The sequence below is a fragment of the Carassius auratus genome, chromosome 8 (genome assembly GCF_003368295.1).
Source record: "Carassius auratus strain Wakin chromosome 8, ASM336829v1, whole genome shotgun sequence".
In the NCBI taxonomy this organism is placed as follows: Eukaryota; Metazoa; Chordata; class Actinopteri; order Cypriniformes; family Cyprinidae; genus Carassius; species Carassius auratus.
The window spans coordinates 4771243-4787078 of record NC_039250.1 but is presented as its reverse complement, the minus strand read 5'-3'; the positions used below and the strand labels follow the sequence as shown (position 1 = coordinate 4787078).

At 37.5% G+C, this 15836-nt stretch overlaps 2 protein-coding genes across 2 annotated transcripts; both read right to left on the bottom strand.

The window, feature by feature from the left end:
* Positions 1-147: 147 nt before the first annotated feature.
* Positions 148-3487, bottom strand: neflb (neurofilament light chain b). The gene is made up of 4 exons (XM_026269212.1): positions 1819-3487; positions 1468-1592; positions 973-1310; positions 148-854 (listed from the first exon to the last, which is right to left on the bottom strand). The coding sequence occupies exons 1-4, from the start codon at positions 2842-2844 to the stop codon at positions 601-603; spliced, it is 1743 nt and encodes a 580-aa protein (XP_026124997.1). The 5' UTR covers positions 2845-3487; the 3' UTR covers positions 148-600.
* A 146-nt stretch (positions 3488-3633) lies between these two features.
* si:ch211-255g12.8 (NACHT, LRR and PYD domains-containing protein 3) lies at positions 3634-15525 on the bottom strand. The gene is made up of 7 exons (XM_026269172.1): positions 15157-15525; positions 11522-11642; positions 7791-9623; positions 7046-7219; positions 6326-6499; positions 6066-6112; positions 3634-5277 (listed from the first exon to the last, which is right to left on the bottom strand). The coding sequence occupies exons 1-7, from the start codon at positions 15179-15181 to the stop codon at positions 4742-4744; spliced, it is 2910 nt and encodes a 969-aa protein (XP_026124957.1). The 5' UTR covers positions 15182-15525; the 3' UTR covers positions 3634-4741.
* Between the last annotated feature and the right edge of the window lie 311 nt (positions 15526-15836).

The window sequence follows — 15836 nt, the reverse complement described above, 5'->3', positions numbered from 1 at the left end:
TAATTAAAAAGCTAGATGCCACTCCATGAATTATGCATGCCACGCAACTTGATTTGTTCTATGTCACATAATACCATAGCATACATTATATACTGCACAGTTGGCATATAGGCAGAAAAACAGCAACAGAGCAATACACCAAGTTAAGGAGGTTTGTCAAGTTTTTATTGGAAGACAATGAGCCTTTCTTTGAGGATCTGGTCTAAGGCATTTTGAATAATAAGCACACTTGTGTTATCTTAGGCAGTTGACAGTGTGATTAATGCTGAAGGCATACAGACACAATGCTCAAAGAATATTATTTGCTTTTCAATAAATAGAATGACAATTGTAACAACACAAGCAACAACACAAGCAACCTGCAATCACAGCTTTCCTGCCAAGCGCAAAAGTTAGGCATGTCTTCATGCATAGGCTACTCTTTCTTCGGCCGATCTCTATGGTTGCATTTATTATTCTTGTCTGCATATATGGTTCGCTTTTAATTTGAACTGAATCTGAAATCAAGCAGCAGGACACAGTGAAGTTGTGGCATGTGTGAGATTAATGCACAAGGTTTGATCACCTCCAGATAGCACCAGGGGGGTTGGTTCGGTGTATTTACTTCTCTTTTGGCTTAGCTTTCTCATCTTTACTCTCTTTCTCCTCTCCTCCTTTCTTTTTCTCCTCTTCTTTTCCAGCGTCATCCTTCTCAGCCTCATCTTCTTCTTTACCTTCACCTTCTTCTTGATCCCCTTCTTCACCCTCTCCTCCTTCTTCTTCTGCTCCTTCTCCCACTTTTCCTTCATCCTCTTCCTCTTCTACTTTTCCTTCTTCCTCTTCCTGTTCTCCTTCATCCTTACCTTCTTCCTCTCCTCCCTCTTCACCTGTAAAAGAGACAATAGGGTACAAATGTCAGCACTGCAATAGGGTGTTACAAAAAATAAATGAGAATAAATTATATACAATGTATAAAAAACAAATGATCCTCACCCTCTTCCTTTTCTTCTTCCTCCTCCTCCCCCTCTTCTTCTTCCTCCTCCTTCTCACCCTCTTCCTCCTCTACCTCCTCCTCCTCTTCCTCTTCTTCTTTCTCTGGACTTGCCTCAGCCTCCTGTGCCTTGCTGGCTTCAATGATTTCATCTGGTGTGGCAGAGTAGCTCATCAGTCTGGTTCCTAGAAGATAGGGGGCGCCAGAGGACAGACTGGACTGAACAGAGAACACGGGACGACCGAAAGAAGGAGTGGCGGCGATGGAGGGAGAAAACACGCTGGAGATCCCGCCAATACCGCCAACGTTGAAGCGTGTTTCTTCTCCTTCTAGAAGCTTCCTGTTGTTATGTGAACAGACTCATATTCAAGATATATTTAAGTTTGAGGTAGATCAAATGTATTCAATGTGAAAACCATATTGATTGACCAATTGTTATGGCCTTGGTTATACAAATTCTACATGTCAGTTGCAACTAAGTTGCATGTTGATGTTACCTGTAAGCTGCTATCTCAATGTCCAAGGCCATTTTCACATTGAGAAGGTCCTGATATTCTTTGAGGTAATGGGCCATTTCACTCTTCATGGTCCTTAGCTCATTCTCCAATTCACTGATGTTGTCCTGTTAGGGGGGAAAAAGTATGTAAAGATCAAAGTTTAGCTTTTTGTAAAACAGAATTGCAGTGTTTAGCTTTCATGTAGTTAAAACACTGGGACTTGGCCCTAACAATGCCAAGGTCATAGGTTCAATTCCCAGGAAAAGCAAGAACTGATCAAATGTGTACTATGAATGTAATGCAAGGCACTTTGCCAAATGCATATATTGTACATATAATTATTATTCTGACCTGTAGGGCGGCGATCTCTGCACTCTGTTTCTCCTCAACCTCTTGCAATTGTCGTTCCAGAGCTTGGTTCAAACCCTGGCATGCTTCGATCTCCAGGTCTCGAGCTTTCAGGAGGCGACGGTACTCCCCAGCCTCGTCTTTAGCGGTGCGGATGTTGTCCGTGTGTTTGGCCGTGTCACCCGCCATGGTGCTCACCTTCCCACGGAACCACTCCTCCGCAGCCTGGATGTTCTGCTGCGCCAGGCGCTCATACTGACCTCGGATTTCTCTGAGAGCTACCGAGAGGTCCGGTTTGGCCACTTCCATCTCAACGGACACCTGTGCGCTGTATTGCACCTGGGCTTGGAGCTCGGCGATTTCACTTTCATGGAGCCTCTTGAGGAAGGCCAGCTCATCCAGAAGATTGTCAGCCCTTTTTTCGAGCTCACAGCGGGCCAGTGCTGCATCATCCGCCCCCTTCCTGGCATCCACAAGCTGTCTTTCGGCTTCCTCACGGGACAGGACTTCTTCTTCGTATCGACCCTGCAAGGCCTTGAGTGCATCTTCCAATTGGTCCCGCCTTTCTTGAGCCGCTTGACGCTCCCTACGGGCCTCATCTACAGCTGCACGGAGTTCCCTAGCCTCTTGCTCATACAGCCCCCTGAGACGGGAGGGTTCACAGTGCCTCTGACGCAACAAGAGCAGTTCTGCCTCCAGGGCACGGTTCTGGAGCTCCAGGCCATGCACGCGGTCAATGAAGCTGGCGAAGCGGTCATTAAGGTTCTGAAGTTGAGCGCTCTCCTGCGTCCGCACTGCTTTGAACTCTGAGCTCAGCTGAGTGGCCTGGCTCAGGTCCAGATCTGGTGATGCAGCAGAAAGCTGCAGACCTGCCGAAGAGGAGAGAACCGAGGCACGGGATGGGGATGAATAGGTCGAATAGACGGAGCGAGAGCGACTGCTTCCTGCGCTGAAGGGCGTCCCGCTGCGTACCACCACCCTCCTCCGCTGCACAGACGGTAGATAGGGGTTGTAACTCAAGGAGCTCATGTTTGCTGAAGAGAGAAGAGAGCAGAGACAGTTTCCGCAGTGCTTCTGCTGCTGCTGTGGAGAGAGGTCTGTGAGGATGCAGCAACACTGGCAGGGCTTTATATAGCAGGCGGCGAGACTCTGACGCAGAGCTTTTTACTGACAGCATTAATAGATTACCTTCCAGTCCGGGCTGGGATGGGTTCTCGGGGAGTGGAGGGGGAAATTACAGAAATGGATTGGCAATGCAATTCAAGAAAGAATGAGAGAGAGTGAGCACAGCAGAAAGGTCAATCAGGACAAAGCTTGTGGAGGAAAAACACAAGTCATAGTGTGGCTTCTCTGTACTGTGCTAACAGAGGATACAGGCCACAAGGAGCTGTTTCAACAAAATCCTCTTGTATTATTTCCCAGTCGTTTTCAGGCTTTAAACTGTTTCTGGCACTGAGATTTAAAATCTTCATAATATTTTCACATTTTTAAAATGTAAAATCGGGTGTAAGTTGTTTTTTAATAGTCTGTGTAATTGTGTATATTCAGTTGCACGTGCCATTGAAAGCTCTCAGTCACCAGGGGCCATGAAGGCAAATCCACTATAGACTAGATATAAACATTAACAGAAGCACTAACACAAGTAAATGCTTCTCTCTAGTGGTGGTTGAAGGTATTGTGACAAAAAAAAAAAAAAATAAATAAGATCACAGTTGCAGTCATTGCAGAATCTGAAACCTAGATCTTTAAAAAAAAAAAAAGGGTTCATTAAAAGCAACATTTCAGCCCAAAGGCAGATGCAGCAGGAAGAAGACAAAGTAATGTTTGAAAATACGTTTATTGTACATGTGTTACACCTAGGCTAAATCTGAACAGAAACAATTTTAAAAAGTGTCATTATATCAAGCAAAGAACATGCTGATGATTTTAAGCAGTATTAAATCCCAGAAGACCTTGAATTGAAACAAATGTGATCTTTTACTGTGCATAAATTAATAAAGCCCAAAAATATATTTAAAGATACTAGTAAACCTACAAAACAATACAGTGAATGAGGACAGTAAGCCTAATAAAATATTTTAAATGTTTTCTAAAATTTAAATAACATACTTCATCAACTGAAAAATAACTCTGAAAATACCTATCCCATAAATTGTTTCTTGTGCTCAAATATCATTAAAAAAAAATAAGCTTATATTTAAGGATGGTCCAGCCAATGTGCAAGTCTAGTCCTAACAGGGCATCTCAGGACACTGACTGTTTCTATGGCAACATGAGTCTCTAGTCAGTGGCTGCTTCTGTATTTGCCCACTTCCCTACTGTACAGTAGGCGAAAAACAGCATGGGACAAAAGAAGTATGTAAAGAAAACACAAAAATGACCCAGAATAGGTGTTTCTGAAGTGTGCATACAACGGACGTTTTACTATCCCATGAGGCTACAGAAGAAGATGTCATGTGTCAATGACAACATGGCAAATGCATTACATCCAGATTACACTGAAACTACACATTCATACTATATAAAATAAAATATTCTTTTTGCTGTCATGAGTACCTACTCAAGAGAGTGTGCGATTTCAGATGCAGCCAGTGACTTCAATTCATTATATGCTCTTTTATTGAAAAGGTGGGATGCATTTCACCATACTTCATCTAATGCCTTCATTTATATATCATGCTGATACTGTGGGAAAACCTAACTCTGACTCATTAAATATCATATATATATATATACAAATACACACACATATACATGCATACATACATACAAACAATAAACATAAAATACAATTAAACTTTGTCTGTAAACAATTTTAAAGCATATTTTTTTTTGCCCATTGTCAAACAGCCATCTAGATTAACTTCCCTCATAATCTGAACATACAAGAAAATAAATTGCTGCTACAGTTTAGCAATTACTAATGTTAGGATGCTATACACCCAGATAGAAACACTGAACCATAAACTGCAAACCCAGCGTAGAGTGGTTCAGTGAACTTGGTTTTAAAGGTATATATGTGTGTGAGAGTATGAGTTTCAGACACGTCGTAAAAGGACACAGCGCCGGCCAGCCTATCCAGATACACTGCTACTCTGTTTGAGGGTTTTGATGGGAAATTGGCATCTGTTTTCTTGTTATCGTGCCAGGCACTATATCCATCAGGGGTACAGAAAAGACTCCAGGACTTATCATTCCACCCAAATCTGCATTCATTCCCTCTTTTTTTCCCTTTGTTTTCTTTATATGTCACTGCAGCATAAGCCCCCCCGCTCCATTCGAGCTCCCAGTAAGAGCGTTCAGACAGAGTTTCTCTACACAGAACCTGCTCCTGGTGCTCAAATCTGTCCGGATGATCAGGATATGGCTGCTCTTCTTCCACATTTGTTGCCTTTCTGTTCTCCTCAGACAGAGCGAGATGAGCGTATGCAGTGTTTGGATCCAGCGTGAGATCACAGGCATCTAAATACAAGAGAAATTAGAAAAAAAAGACAGGGTCATAACCACCATTAACATTGATTGTGATGTTTCATCAATGTAAAAATTGGCCATTTTGGGGCCAAAAGCGAGCATGCTAGTGCATCCCAGGGCCTTGAAGAACATAGACAAACCTTATATTACTACAATAGTGTATTTATTTGGTTTCATATATGTTCTGTGTTCGTTGATACCATACTTCTGCATAAACATATGTCATACATTTCATATACTCAGTGTTAACTCAAATAACTCCGATTTTCTGTCTGTGAGCTCCCTCTGCTGCTCTGGCTGAAAATTAAAACAGCATGCTGACACAAATAAATAAGTGACTTTTTTTTCGCATTTAATGTAATAGGACAGATCAGATCTGACATGAAGTGAATAGAAAGGGGGTGGCGGGATCGAGAAAGGTCCTCAAGTTAGGATTCGAACTCTGGATGCCCATGTAGGTGCTGTAGGTCAGTGCTGATAGCCACACATCCAATTTGTTCCCTAATGTTTACATTAACTTAACACATAACCAGCTTCATTTATGATGGGTAGTTTGACACAAGTAAAGTGTGTGTATTTGACTGTGTGTATTTGATCTTTCACAATGGAGTAAGTAGGAGAAATGAAAGACGGGTTGGGTGCACGTGCTTCAGGTGTTTGTTGTCAGCATGCAGGTGGAGAAGAGCACGTGCTCCACAGTTTGAAAGCTCCTGACATAGATCATACTAATATACATGTTAAATATGTGTATGAGTACATGTGAAAAAGAAAATACCTACATTTTTGTAGTCCTGGTTTGATTCTGAAATCTCCAAAATGGTCTGAACTATAAAATACAAACAAAAAAAGTGTTTTTAAGACTTTGTCATGTTTTTTTTAAACAAAGAGATGGGTCAATAATTATCAGAATCAGAAAAAATCTGAATCAGCATCAAAACAAAGAGCTGGATCAACATTTACCAGGTAGAGATGGCAAAATTAACTATTTACTATACACTTTTTTTTTTTCTAAAAAAATTTGCCATAAAGCCCAACATACTTGAGTTTCTCCAGTTTGCGATCTGGATTTTTTAACAAAGCAGAAAACATCTGGACTCCTGCTTCTCCTGGGTGATTGTAGCTCAGATCCAGCTCTCTTAAGTGTGAAGTGTCTGAATCAAGAGCAGAAACCAGAAAACAACAGCCTTCCTCTGTCACCATACAACCAGATAACCTACAAAGAGAATAATTAAAAGTGAGATTGGGATTTCTGGTTGCATAAGAACTGCATTAGAATATTGAATGTTATGATGATGATGATGATGATAAAAGAAAATACCTGTCAATACTGATAAGTTTATTGCAAATTTATTCTGGCAAAAATCATTTATCAGAACTTGAACTTACTTAAAAAAAAAAAAAAAGCATGTTTCAGAGATGTAAGTTTGCTGTTACGTCTCACGCACAGTATGCATGATTTAAACAGACTATGAAGCCTACATTATCTAGCCTTACACAAATTGACCTGTCTGAACACAAATGCACTTATAGGTTGGGCCACTAGGTATCAACAGTCTCAGCTGGGCTGTTGTTGTTTTGTTTTGTTTTTTTGTACTCAAAGGTAATAGAAAATGGCCATAAAACAAATGGAAGAAGTTCAGAAGCTATTTGTGAGTATTAGGAGGATAACACAACTCAGTGCTGTTCTCTGCTGGTCAAGTGAAATATCACAAAGCAGTGCACACATAAAGACCAAGTGTACTCCAGATATTACTCTTACTTCAGTATCTCCAGCTGACAGTTTGGACTCTTCAGGCCGGCACAAATGTGCTTGACACCAGCGTCCTGTAGGTCATTGTTACTCAGGTCCAGCTCTCTGAGGGGTGAGTTTAATAATTGTAGAGTGGACACCACGATTTCACAGCACTGAACTGTGAGATTACAGCAGGCAAGACTGAAAGAGAGTAAAACAGTTTTAGTTGATTTAATGGACATTTGCCACAAGATGTTAATAGACAATGATATATATATTTAAAACAGAAATAATTTGTACATTTGTAAAACAGTTTAATAGATTGGGGTCAATATATTTTATTTTCTTGCTAAAATAAATGAACACTTGTATTTAGCAAGGATATGTTAAATATATTTTTTTAAGTGATCATAAAAACATCCATTGTTAGAACATATTTTTAATTATTTTTAATAAATGCTTTTATTAAATACTTATACATTTAATTCTTAAAAAAAAGCGTCCACATATCTCTGGATCCAAAAAAAAAATATTGAGCAGCACAACTTTTTCCAGAACTGATAATAAATCAACATTTAAGTATGATTTCTGAAGGATCATGTGACAATGAAGACTGGAGTTGTGGCTGCTAAAAATTCAGCTTTGCATAACAGAAATACATTATATTTGAAATGTATATTTATGATTTTTTTTTTTTTTCAGAATTTCTGATCAAATAAATGTAGCCTTGATGAGCAATTAACTTGAAGCAAATTAATATTTGACTCTTTACTTTGCTTTTCTGCAGTTCATCACAGCTGGTACCAGTCTCCTTCTGCCCTCATCTGATGTGTTGTATTTCATGAGGTCCAGCTCCTCTAGAGCTTCGTCTGACATCTGGAGCATGTAGGCGATCGCTGAGCAGTGAGACGGAGAGAGTTTATTCTGTGAGTCTTCATCTGATTTCATAAACTCCTGGATCTCTCTAACCAGAGTCTGATCGTTCATCTCCAGCAGACAGAGAAGAAGGTTGATGGATCTGTCAGCCGAGAGACCCTGTTCCTGTTTGAGCTTGTCTTTAATGTAAGCTGCGGTTGTCCTGATGCTCTCAGAGGTCTTCTCGGTGTGTGTCAGAAGACCCTGTAGGAGTCTCTGATTGGACTCCAGTGAGATCCCCAGCAGAAACCGCAGGAAAAGATCCAGGTGTCCATTCTCACTCCGAAGAGCCACATCTATCGCTCCTTTATGGAAATTTGGGAGCAAATCAAACACTTTCATTGCATCTGGAGTGTCATTTGTAAAGCTGTAGAAAACATAAAACGCAGCGAGAAACTCCTGAAAGCTCAGATGTATAAAGCAGTAGATTTTTCTCTGATGAATCACAGATTCCTCCTTAAAGATCTCGGTACAAATCCCAGAATACACTGTGATGTCAATGGCATCTATGCCGCTCTCAATCAGGTCCTCCTCATAGAACATCACATTGCCCTTCATCAGCTGCTTGAAAGCAAGTCCAGCAAGTTTCACAATCTTGTCTTTGTTGGACTGCAGGAGTTCCTCTGGATTTCTCTCACTGGATCTCTCCTCATACTTCTGGTTCCTCATGTTCATCTGAGTCAGCAGGAAGTGGATGTACATCTCAGTCAGAGTTTTAGGGATTTCTGCACCCTCATCTTGTTTCAGGAGGTTTTGAAGGACAGTGGATGAGATCCAGCAGAAGACAGGTATGTGACACATGATGTGGAGGCTTCTTAATCTTTTAATGTGCGAGATGATTCTGCTGGCTTGATGCTCATCACTGATTCTCTTTCTGAAGTATTCCTCCTTCTGAGAGTCATTGAATCCCTCAATTTCTGTCAGACGGTTGATGTATTTGGAGGGGATCCGACTGGCTGCTGCTGGTCTGGAGGTGATCCAGATGAGAGCATTGGGAAGCAGCTCTCCTCTGATGAGATTAGACATCAACACACCCACTGATGAAGACTCATTCACGTCAGAAACACTCTCATTTTCTGAAAACATCAGTGTGATTCTGCTTTCATCCAGACCATCTAAGACAACCACAACTTTACACTCCTCGAGAATCTTTGAGTCCAGATCCTGAATTTCAGGATGAAAGTCCACCAGAAGTTTGTAAAGACTGTATCGGTCATCTTTAAACAAGTTCAGCTCTCGAAATGAAAGCACAAACATGAGATCTACATCTTGATTGGCTTTTCCCTCGGCCCAGTCCAAAATGAACTTTTGCACAGAGACTGATTTTCCAATTCCAGCGATGCCGCTAGTAAGAACAGTCCTGATTTTTTTCTGCTTTTCACATCCCGACAGAAGTTTAAAGATGTTGTTGCAGTCAATTGGAGTCTCTTGCAGCATCTTGTAATTTTTCTCCTTCTGTAAGATCTCATGTTCTTCATTAACCCTTTCACTATCCCCCTCTCTGATGTAGAGCTGTGTGTAAATGCTGTTCAGGATGGTTTTATTCTCTTGTAATTGAATTCCCTCAAATAAGCTCTCATATTTGCTCTTCATGCTTGTTTTGTGTCTCTCCTTGAGGAAATCAATTGTTACAGTGTCGTGGGGAAGACAACCAGCAGGACTGGATTTAGACTGAGCACCTCTCTCCACACTGAAGAAACAGCAAGAGAAACCACATTTCTTGATTACAATCTTTTTTTTTACAAACATTTTACAACTGCTATTATAAGTGCAAAATGTGTAATTCAATTAACAATAATAAAATATAAAATAATACATAAAAATAAACACCCAATATGTTTTTATAGCTTGTTAAAATTGCCACTTTTAGGATATAAGCCAACATGCGCTGTTTTTGTGTATGTCTCTTTAAATGCAAATGAGCTTATGCTCTTGACCCCATCAGAAGAGGGCAGAGCTTCAAGAGCTCAGGCTCCGGCATACAAATAAACATTACACTATTAGTATAAGCCAGTTATCTTTACAGAAAATGTACTCGGTTTAAAAGTCAGTCATCTGATTGTACTGTGCATAATGAATGAGTGTTTATGAATTACACAGATGAGGAGCACGGGACAATAAAAATAACGACATAGCTGGGCTCTTGGTGCCTTGGCATGCTATCACAAACTTTATAAGTCCCCATAGTGATCTTTGTTTCCGTTTGGTACATTAAAGTACGTGACAAACACATCTCCCAGAAATAATTTAACCAATCAGATGACAATTTCGAAACTCCTGAAGTGTTTCCAGTTAAGTGTGCCATATGCATCAGGCGTTCAGCCAGAGGTCCGTGGGCATGACATCTGAGGCTGAGACTGCTTACAGAGTGCCAAGAAACTCTTTCAGGAAGGCCATTTGGAAAACAAACGTGTGATGCTTTACTTTGTCTGGAGCTGACTTTTGCGTACAAAGCATTGGTATTGATCTCTAAACATATAGGGGACTTTTTTTTAATTTTGGGGATATTTCCTATGAAAATAACATTTAACCACAGTGACCTCAGATGGACGGAGTCTATAGAGACTCCTAGATTCATTGGTGATTCCCAACCATAGACTGTATAAAAACATGGACATAATGTCCATAACGTCACCCATAGGATTATGAAGTGCATTTTTGAAGCTCAAAGTGTGCGGAGCCATTCATGGCCATCTTAGCAGCACTTCACCGCACATCACACCCAGATAATTGAAAATGGGCAAAGAGGCAGGATGTGGGTGGAGCTGGTTGCTGAAGCCACGCCCACCGAGCTAGATGCTGGTAAAGGAAGTGGCAAAAAGCAACAAGAAAACAGTAATGGCAGACTGCTGCTTCTAACTCAGGGCTGTGTCTATGCTAAAAGGTCAGAGAGAGTCACAAATGGACAGGTCTTTTTTCCTATGGTGACATGTACATATGGAACTGCTCGTTTGGAGAGACTGTTTGTGTATTATTGATTTACACAAAGTGTAAAGTAATGAGATAAAAAAAAAAAAAAATGCACAACAAACAAGTATGGAGATTTTTCTCTAAAAATAAAGGGTGCACATTATTGCTAGAAAAAAACGCAATCACTACTTAGCAGTAAGATAGAGTAAGTTTAGAGTAAATGCAATGTGGTTAATGAGACACAAAGTTGATTTATACAATGTTTTTTTTGTATAAACCAATGTAAAGTCTCTTTATTCTGTTCAGTTTGGTCACTGAAAGAGGTTTGAGCTTTGAGCTTTTGTTCTCAAAGTGCACCAAACTGCTGCTTTTATCTTAAACATTTTATTCTTCTGGCAGAGTCTGTCCCAAAGTCCACCCACCATCGTCTCACAGAATCCTATGGGAAACACCCTTAATATAGCTTATTCAAAAATATCAAACAGCAATATACTGTGTACAGGTACTTGATTTGAATGCATTTGAGCATATGCAACAACACTGACATATCAGGAGTTTACATTTTAATTGTCCTATATCATAACTGGGAGAGTCAACAAAGGAAATGTATACACATTCAGTTAGTTTCTTTTTTGCCTGTATAATGCAGTAATTTATAGAAGCAGCGCCTAGTCTTACCTGAGGCCAAAAGGCACTGAGCTATCACTGAAGTCAGGTTGTGGAACGATAAGACTGTTCAGTGACACACCACTGGGTTCTGGAGATCCTCTTCTCCGTCTCTTCGCCTCTCCTTCCATATCTTTCAAAAGGTTAGAATGTGTCAACCACATGAAGTTAAAACAAATTCTATATAATAAATGATTATATTTAAGATTTACTTCCTATAGTATTTGCACATTTTTTCCAACCCTAGTACCAAAATTTTGAACAATTACAGTAAACACCTAAATTAAATAGGCTATACCAGATTTAGATAATTAAAGACCTAAAATTCTACACTGGAACAGGGTTATAACAGTGGAAAATAAGTGAAACTTTAGTCTAATTTAAGCGCAGTCATTTTTTGTAATGTTGATATTAATTATTGCTTATTAAGCAAAATGACAATTCTGATCCAGATCCCATTTGTATTTTAATATCTAAAGAAAGCACTGTACTATATATCCATAAAATAAAATGAAATAAATAGTGCTGGCAAAAGATTAATCACATCCAACATAAAGGTTTTTGTTTACATAATATATATATATATATATATATATATATATATATATATATATATATATATATATGTTTACTGTCTATATTTATTATGTATATATAAAAACACACACACATACAGTATATATTTTGAAATTTAGATATATATTCTTATATTATATATAAAATATATATAATATATATGAACAGATTTTTCTTATTTTTTCTATATATATATATATATATATATATATATATATATATATATATATATATATGCATTTGTTTGTATTTTTATATACATAATAAACATACACAGTATACAGACATATATTATGTAAACAAAAACTCTTGTTTTGGATGCAATTAATTGCGATTCACGATAAATGTCTGACAGCACTAGAAATAAACAATATTTTCTTTTCTATTTTTATTATTATTATTATTATTATTATTATTGCCAATGTACCTGTATATAACACTGAATAAATAGTTCAAAACGAAGACTTACACAATTAATTAAAAAGATGAACTTACATACATACATACATACATATTTATATGTGTATATATATATATATGTGTATATATATATATATATATATATTGATTGGTTTGATACACCACTAAAACAAGGTGATGTACTCTCCCCAACCCTTTTTGCTTTATTTGTGAATGACTTAGCTTTAAAAATTAAGGATGCTAATTTAGGAGTATAACTTGATGGTATTAAATTGGGAATTCTATTATATTCGGATGATATAGTCTTGTTGGCTGAGTCTGAGTCTGAATTACAGAAAATGTTAAATGCGGTTAATCTGTGGTGTTTTAAATGGCGATTAGCTATAAATCAAAGCATCACACACGTAATGCATTTTAGAAAGAAAGGCATTGAAAGAAGTACATATATATTTAGCTATGGCTCAGTCAATTTGGACTATGTTAGTTCATATAAATATTTGGGTTTTGTTCTTGATGATTTTTTGACGAAGTTGGTATTAAGTCACTGGTTGATTCGGGAGGGAGAGCTTTAGGATCAGTTATTAACAAACTAAAAGTATGTAAAGATCTTGGATATTCTACATATACACGACTTTATGATGCATGTGTTTCTCCAATACTAAATTATGCTGCAGGGGTGTGGGGCTTGAAAGAGACCAAAACGGTAGATACTATACAGAATAGAGCCATACGATGTTTTTGGGGGGTTCATAAATTTGCTCAGATTCTAGCAATTCAGGGACATATGGGCTGGGTACCAGGAGCTGTACAGAGAAAATGTGAAATGATACAATTGTGGAATCGACTAATCAGAATGGCAGAGGATAGAGTAAATAAGAGAGTATTTAGTTGGAGTAAAGCTCACAGGTCTCCATGGGTAAAGGAGATTTATTCTATTTTTGAGGAGGTGGATATGTTGTATATCTACAGAAATAATTTAAGTTGTAATGTCAATTCGCTTAAACATAAGCTGTTAATGAAATATGAAGAAAAATGGTTTGAAAATGTTTTATTAAAGCCAAAATTAAGAACATATATGCATATAAAACAGAATTTTAGTCCAGAATTATATGTTACATCGCGTTTACCTAGAAGCCAAAGATCTTTGTTTGCACAGCTGAGATGTGGGATTTTGCCTTTAGCCATTGAGGTTGGTCGATTAAAAAATACTCCAGAGGAAAATAGATTGTGTGTGCTATGTGATCTTGGTGAAGTGGAAAATAAATCTCATTTCCTTTTGTATTGTACTCATTATGATGATCTAAGGGAATCTTTGTTTCTGGAAGCTACACGACAAATTTCTGAAATATTTTGGTATGCTGATGATCAAAAATTATTGTGCTTGTTTAACTATGATGTGTTTAAGTTTGCAAACTTTGTTTCAAAGGCTTGGAAAAGAAGGCAAGCCAGTTTATTTAATTGGATTTAATTTTGTTCTGTGTAGGATTATGGGTTTTTATGGGTGATTATGTGAATAAATGAGAATACATGTGTATAGGATTACATACATGCATGAATTTGAACACATATGTACTATTATTATTATTAATTCTATTACTATTATTTGGGGAGCAATGTATTCTATGTGCTTTGGATCTGTCTATCTGGTACATCTATCTTGTATATTAATCCTCTTACCTATGATTATTAATGTTGGTGTCTTGTAAGTCCATGCGGGCTGGGCATAATTATACGCATGACACAATAATAAAACTTCATTCATTCATTCATATATATATATATATATATATGAACAGCTTTAAGATTCTTGGAAGATTAATTCAATTCAATTCAATTCAAGTTTATTTGTATAGCGCTTTTTACAATACAAATCGTTACAAAGCAACTTTACAGAAAATTATGTTTCTACAATATTTAGTAGTAGCTAGTAGTTTGTGCACGTTTGACAGGATTTTAGAAAAAATACAAGATAATAATAATAATACAAGACGTAGTCAGCTAGACGATGAACTATCAATATTATTAATTAATAGTTATTATATGATGCAGTCACACATGTAGCAATAATTGTTAGTTCTGTTTGTTGATTCAGATTAAATAGTTTGGATATACTGTTGAACTTCTATTTTTATATATATAATAAATGATTTTGATGAGTGAGTTTACTGCAGTGGATATAACATGTCTGATTTAAACCTTTTTTCAAATATTTTAGCAAGGTAAAATCTGTGTAACTATTTGATAGGCTACTTTTTTTTCTTTTATTTGTCAATATGCGCTGTCAAATGACGTTCACATTCTCCACCTCCATTGTGTTTACAAAGCCATGAACAAACAGGTTTTTCTTGTTACGTGCTAAATCTTTTTGAAAACATCTTGAAAAGTTTAATAAATTAAGTTTAATTAAAAATAGTATTTTAAAAACGACACAAAAAAGTTAGGAAAAAAGGATTTTAAAAACGTCAAAACTGAAACAAAAATTTAGTGATTAAATTCCACAATCTGCCTTTACCATAAGAGATGGCGATACAACGTAAATATGTCACTTTATGTAACTATTTACAACAGTGCATCGTTTCTAATTTGACATCAAACAGATGTCTCCGTGATGTAGCTACGTGTGCTACCAGACAATGAGAAAACGAACTTACTGTGAATTTCTATCACTCTTTTCATCTTCCGTCTGTCCAAAACTAAACGTTGATGCAAAACAGCTTTCAGTCTGGTACTTTCGCTTTTGGCCTTAGAAAGAAAGGGTTGAGAGCAATCGACTTCCGTATTTTGTGAACAGGTAGCCTATCGTCACTTCCGCTTCTAATGTGATGCGCTTCACCTCATAGCCATGCCTTACCTTTGCCTGGAGCTGTTTTGGTTCAAATAACTTAAAATGAGATGTTAAATGATCATAACCGATGTCCATTATATATGCAAAATAAAATATAAAAGTTTGTTTCTGTTTGTATTATTTTCACTAATATTAGGATATTTAAACTAAATAAGCAATACAAACAAGCTGATTACCTTAGCCCTTGTACAACAATTTTCAGTTTGGAGTTTTTTTTTTTTTTTTTATCATTTTGCCTGTGTTAATGCCAACTGCATTAATGTTGGCACAGGTGTGTTGACAAGGCTTCAAAATTAAAATGTTTTACTATTTTTTACTGGTGCCATTTTTTCAAGTTTGGCATATAAAGCAAATACTCGCTTTATTCTTGTATTCTGTATTATGCATATTTATGTCTATTATAGAGACATAGACCTGATAGCACTGGCTGTGGAAATTGAGAAAAACAAAGTTGACCTGAATGAGCAACAAAAGACGCTTGCATTA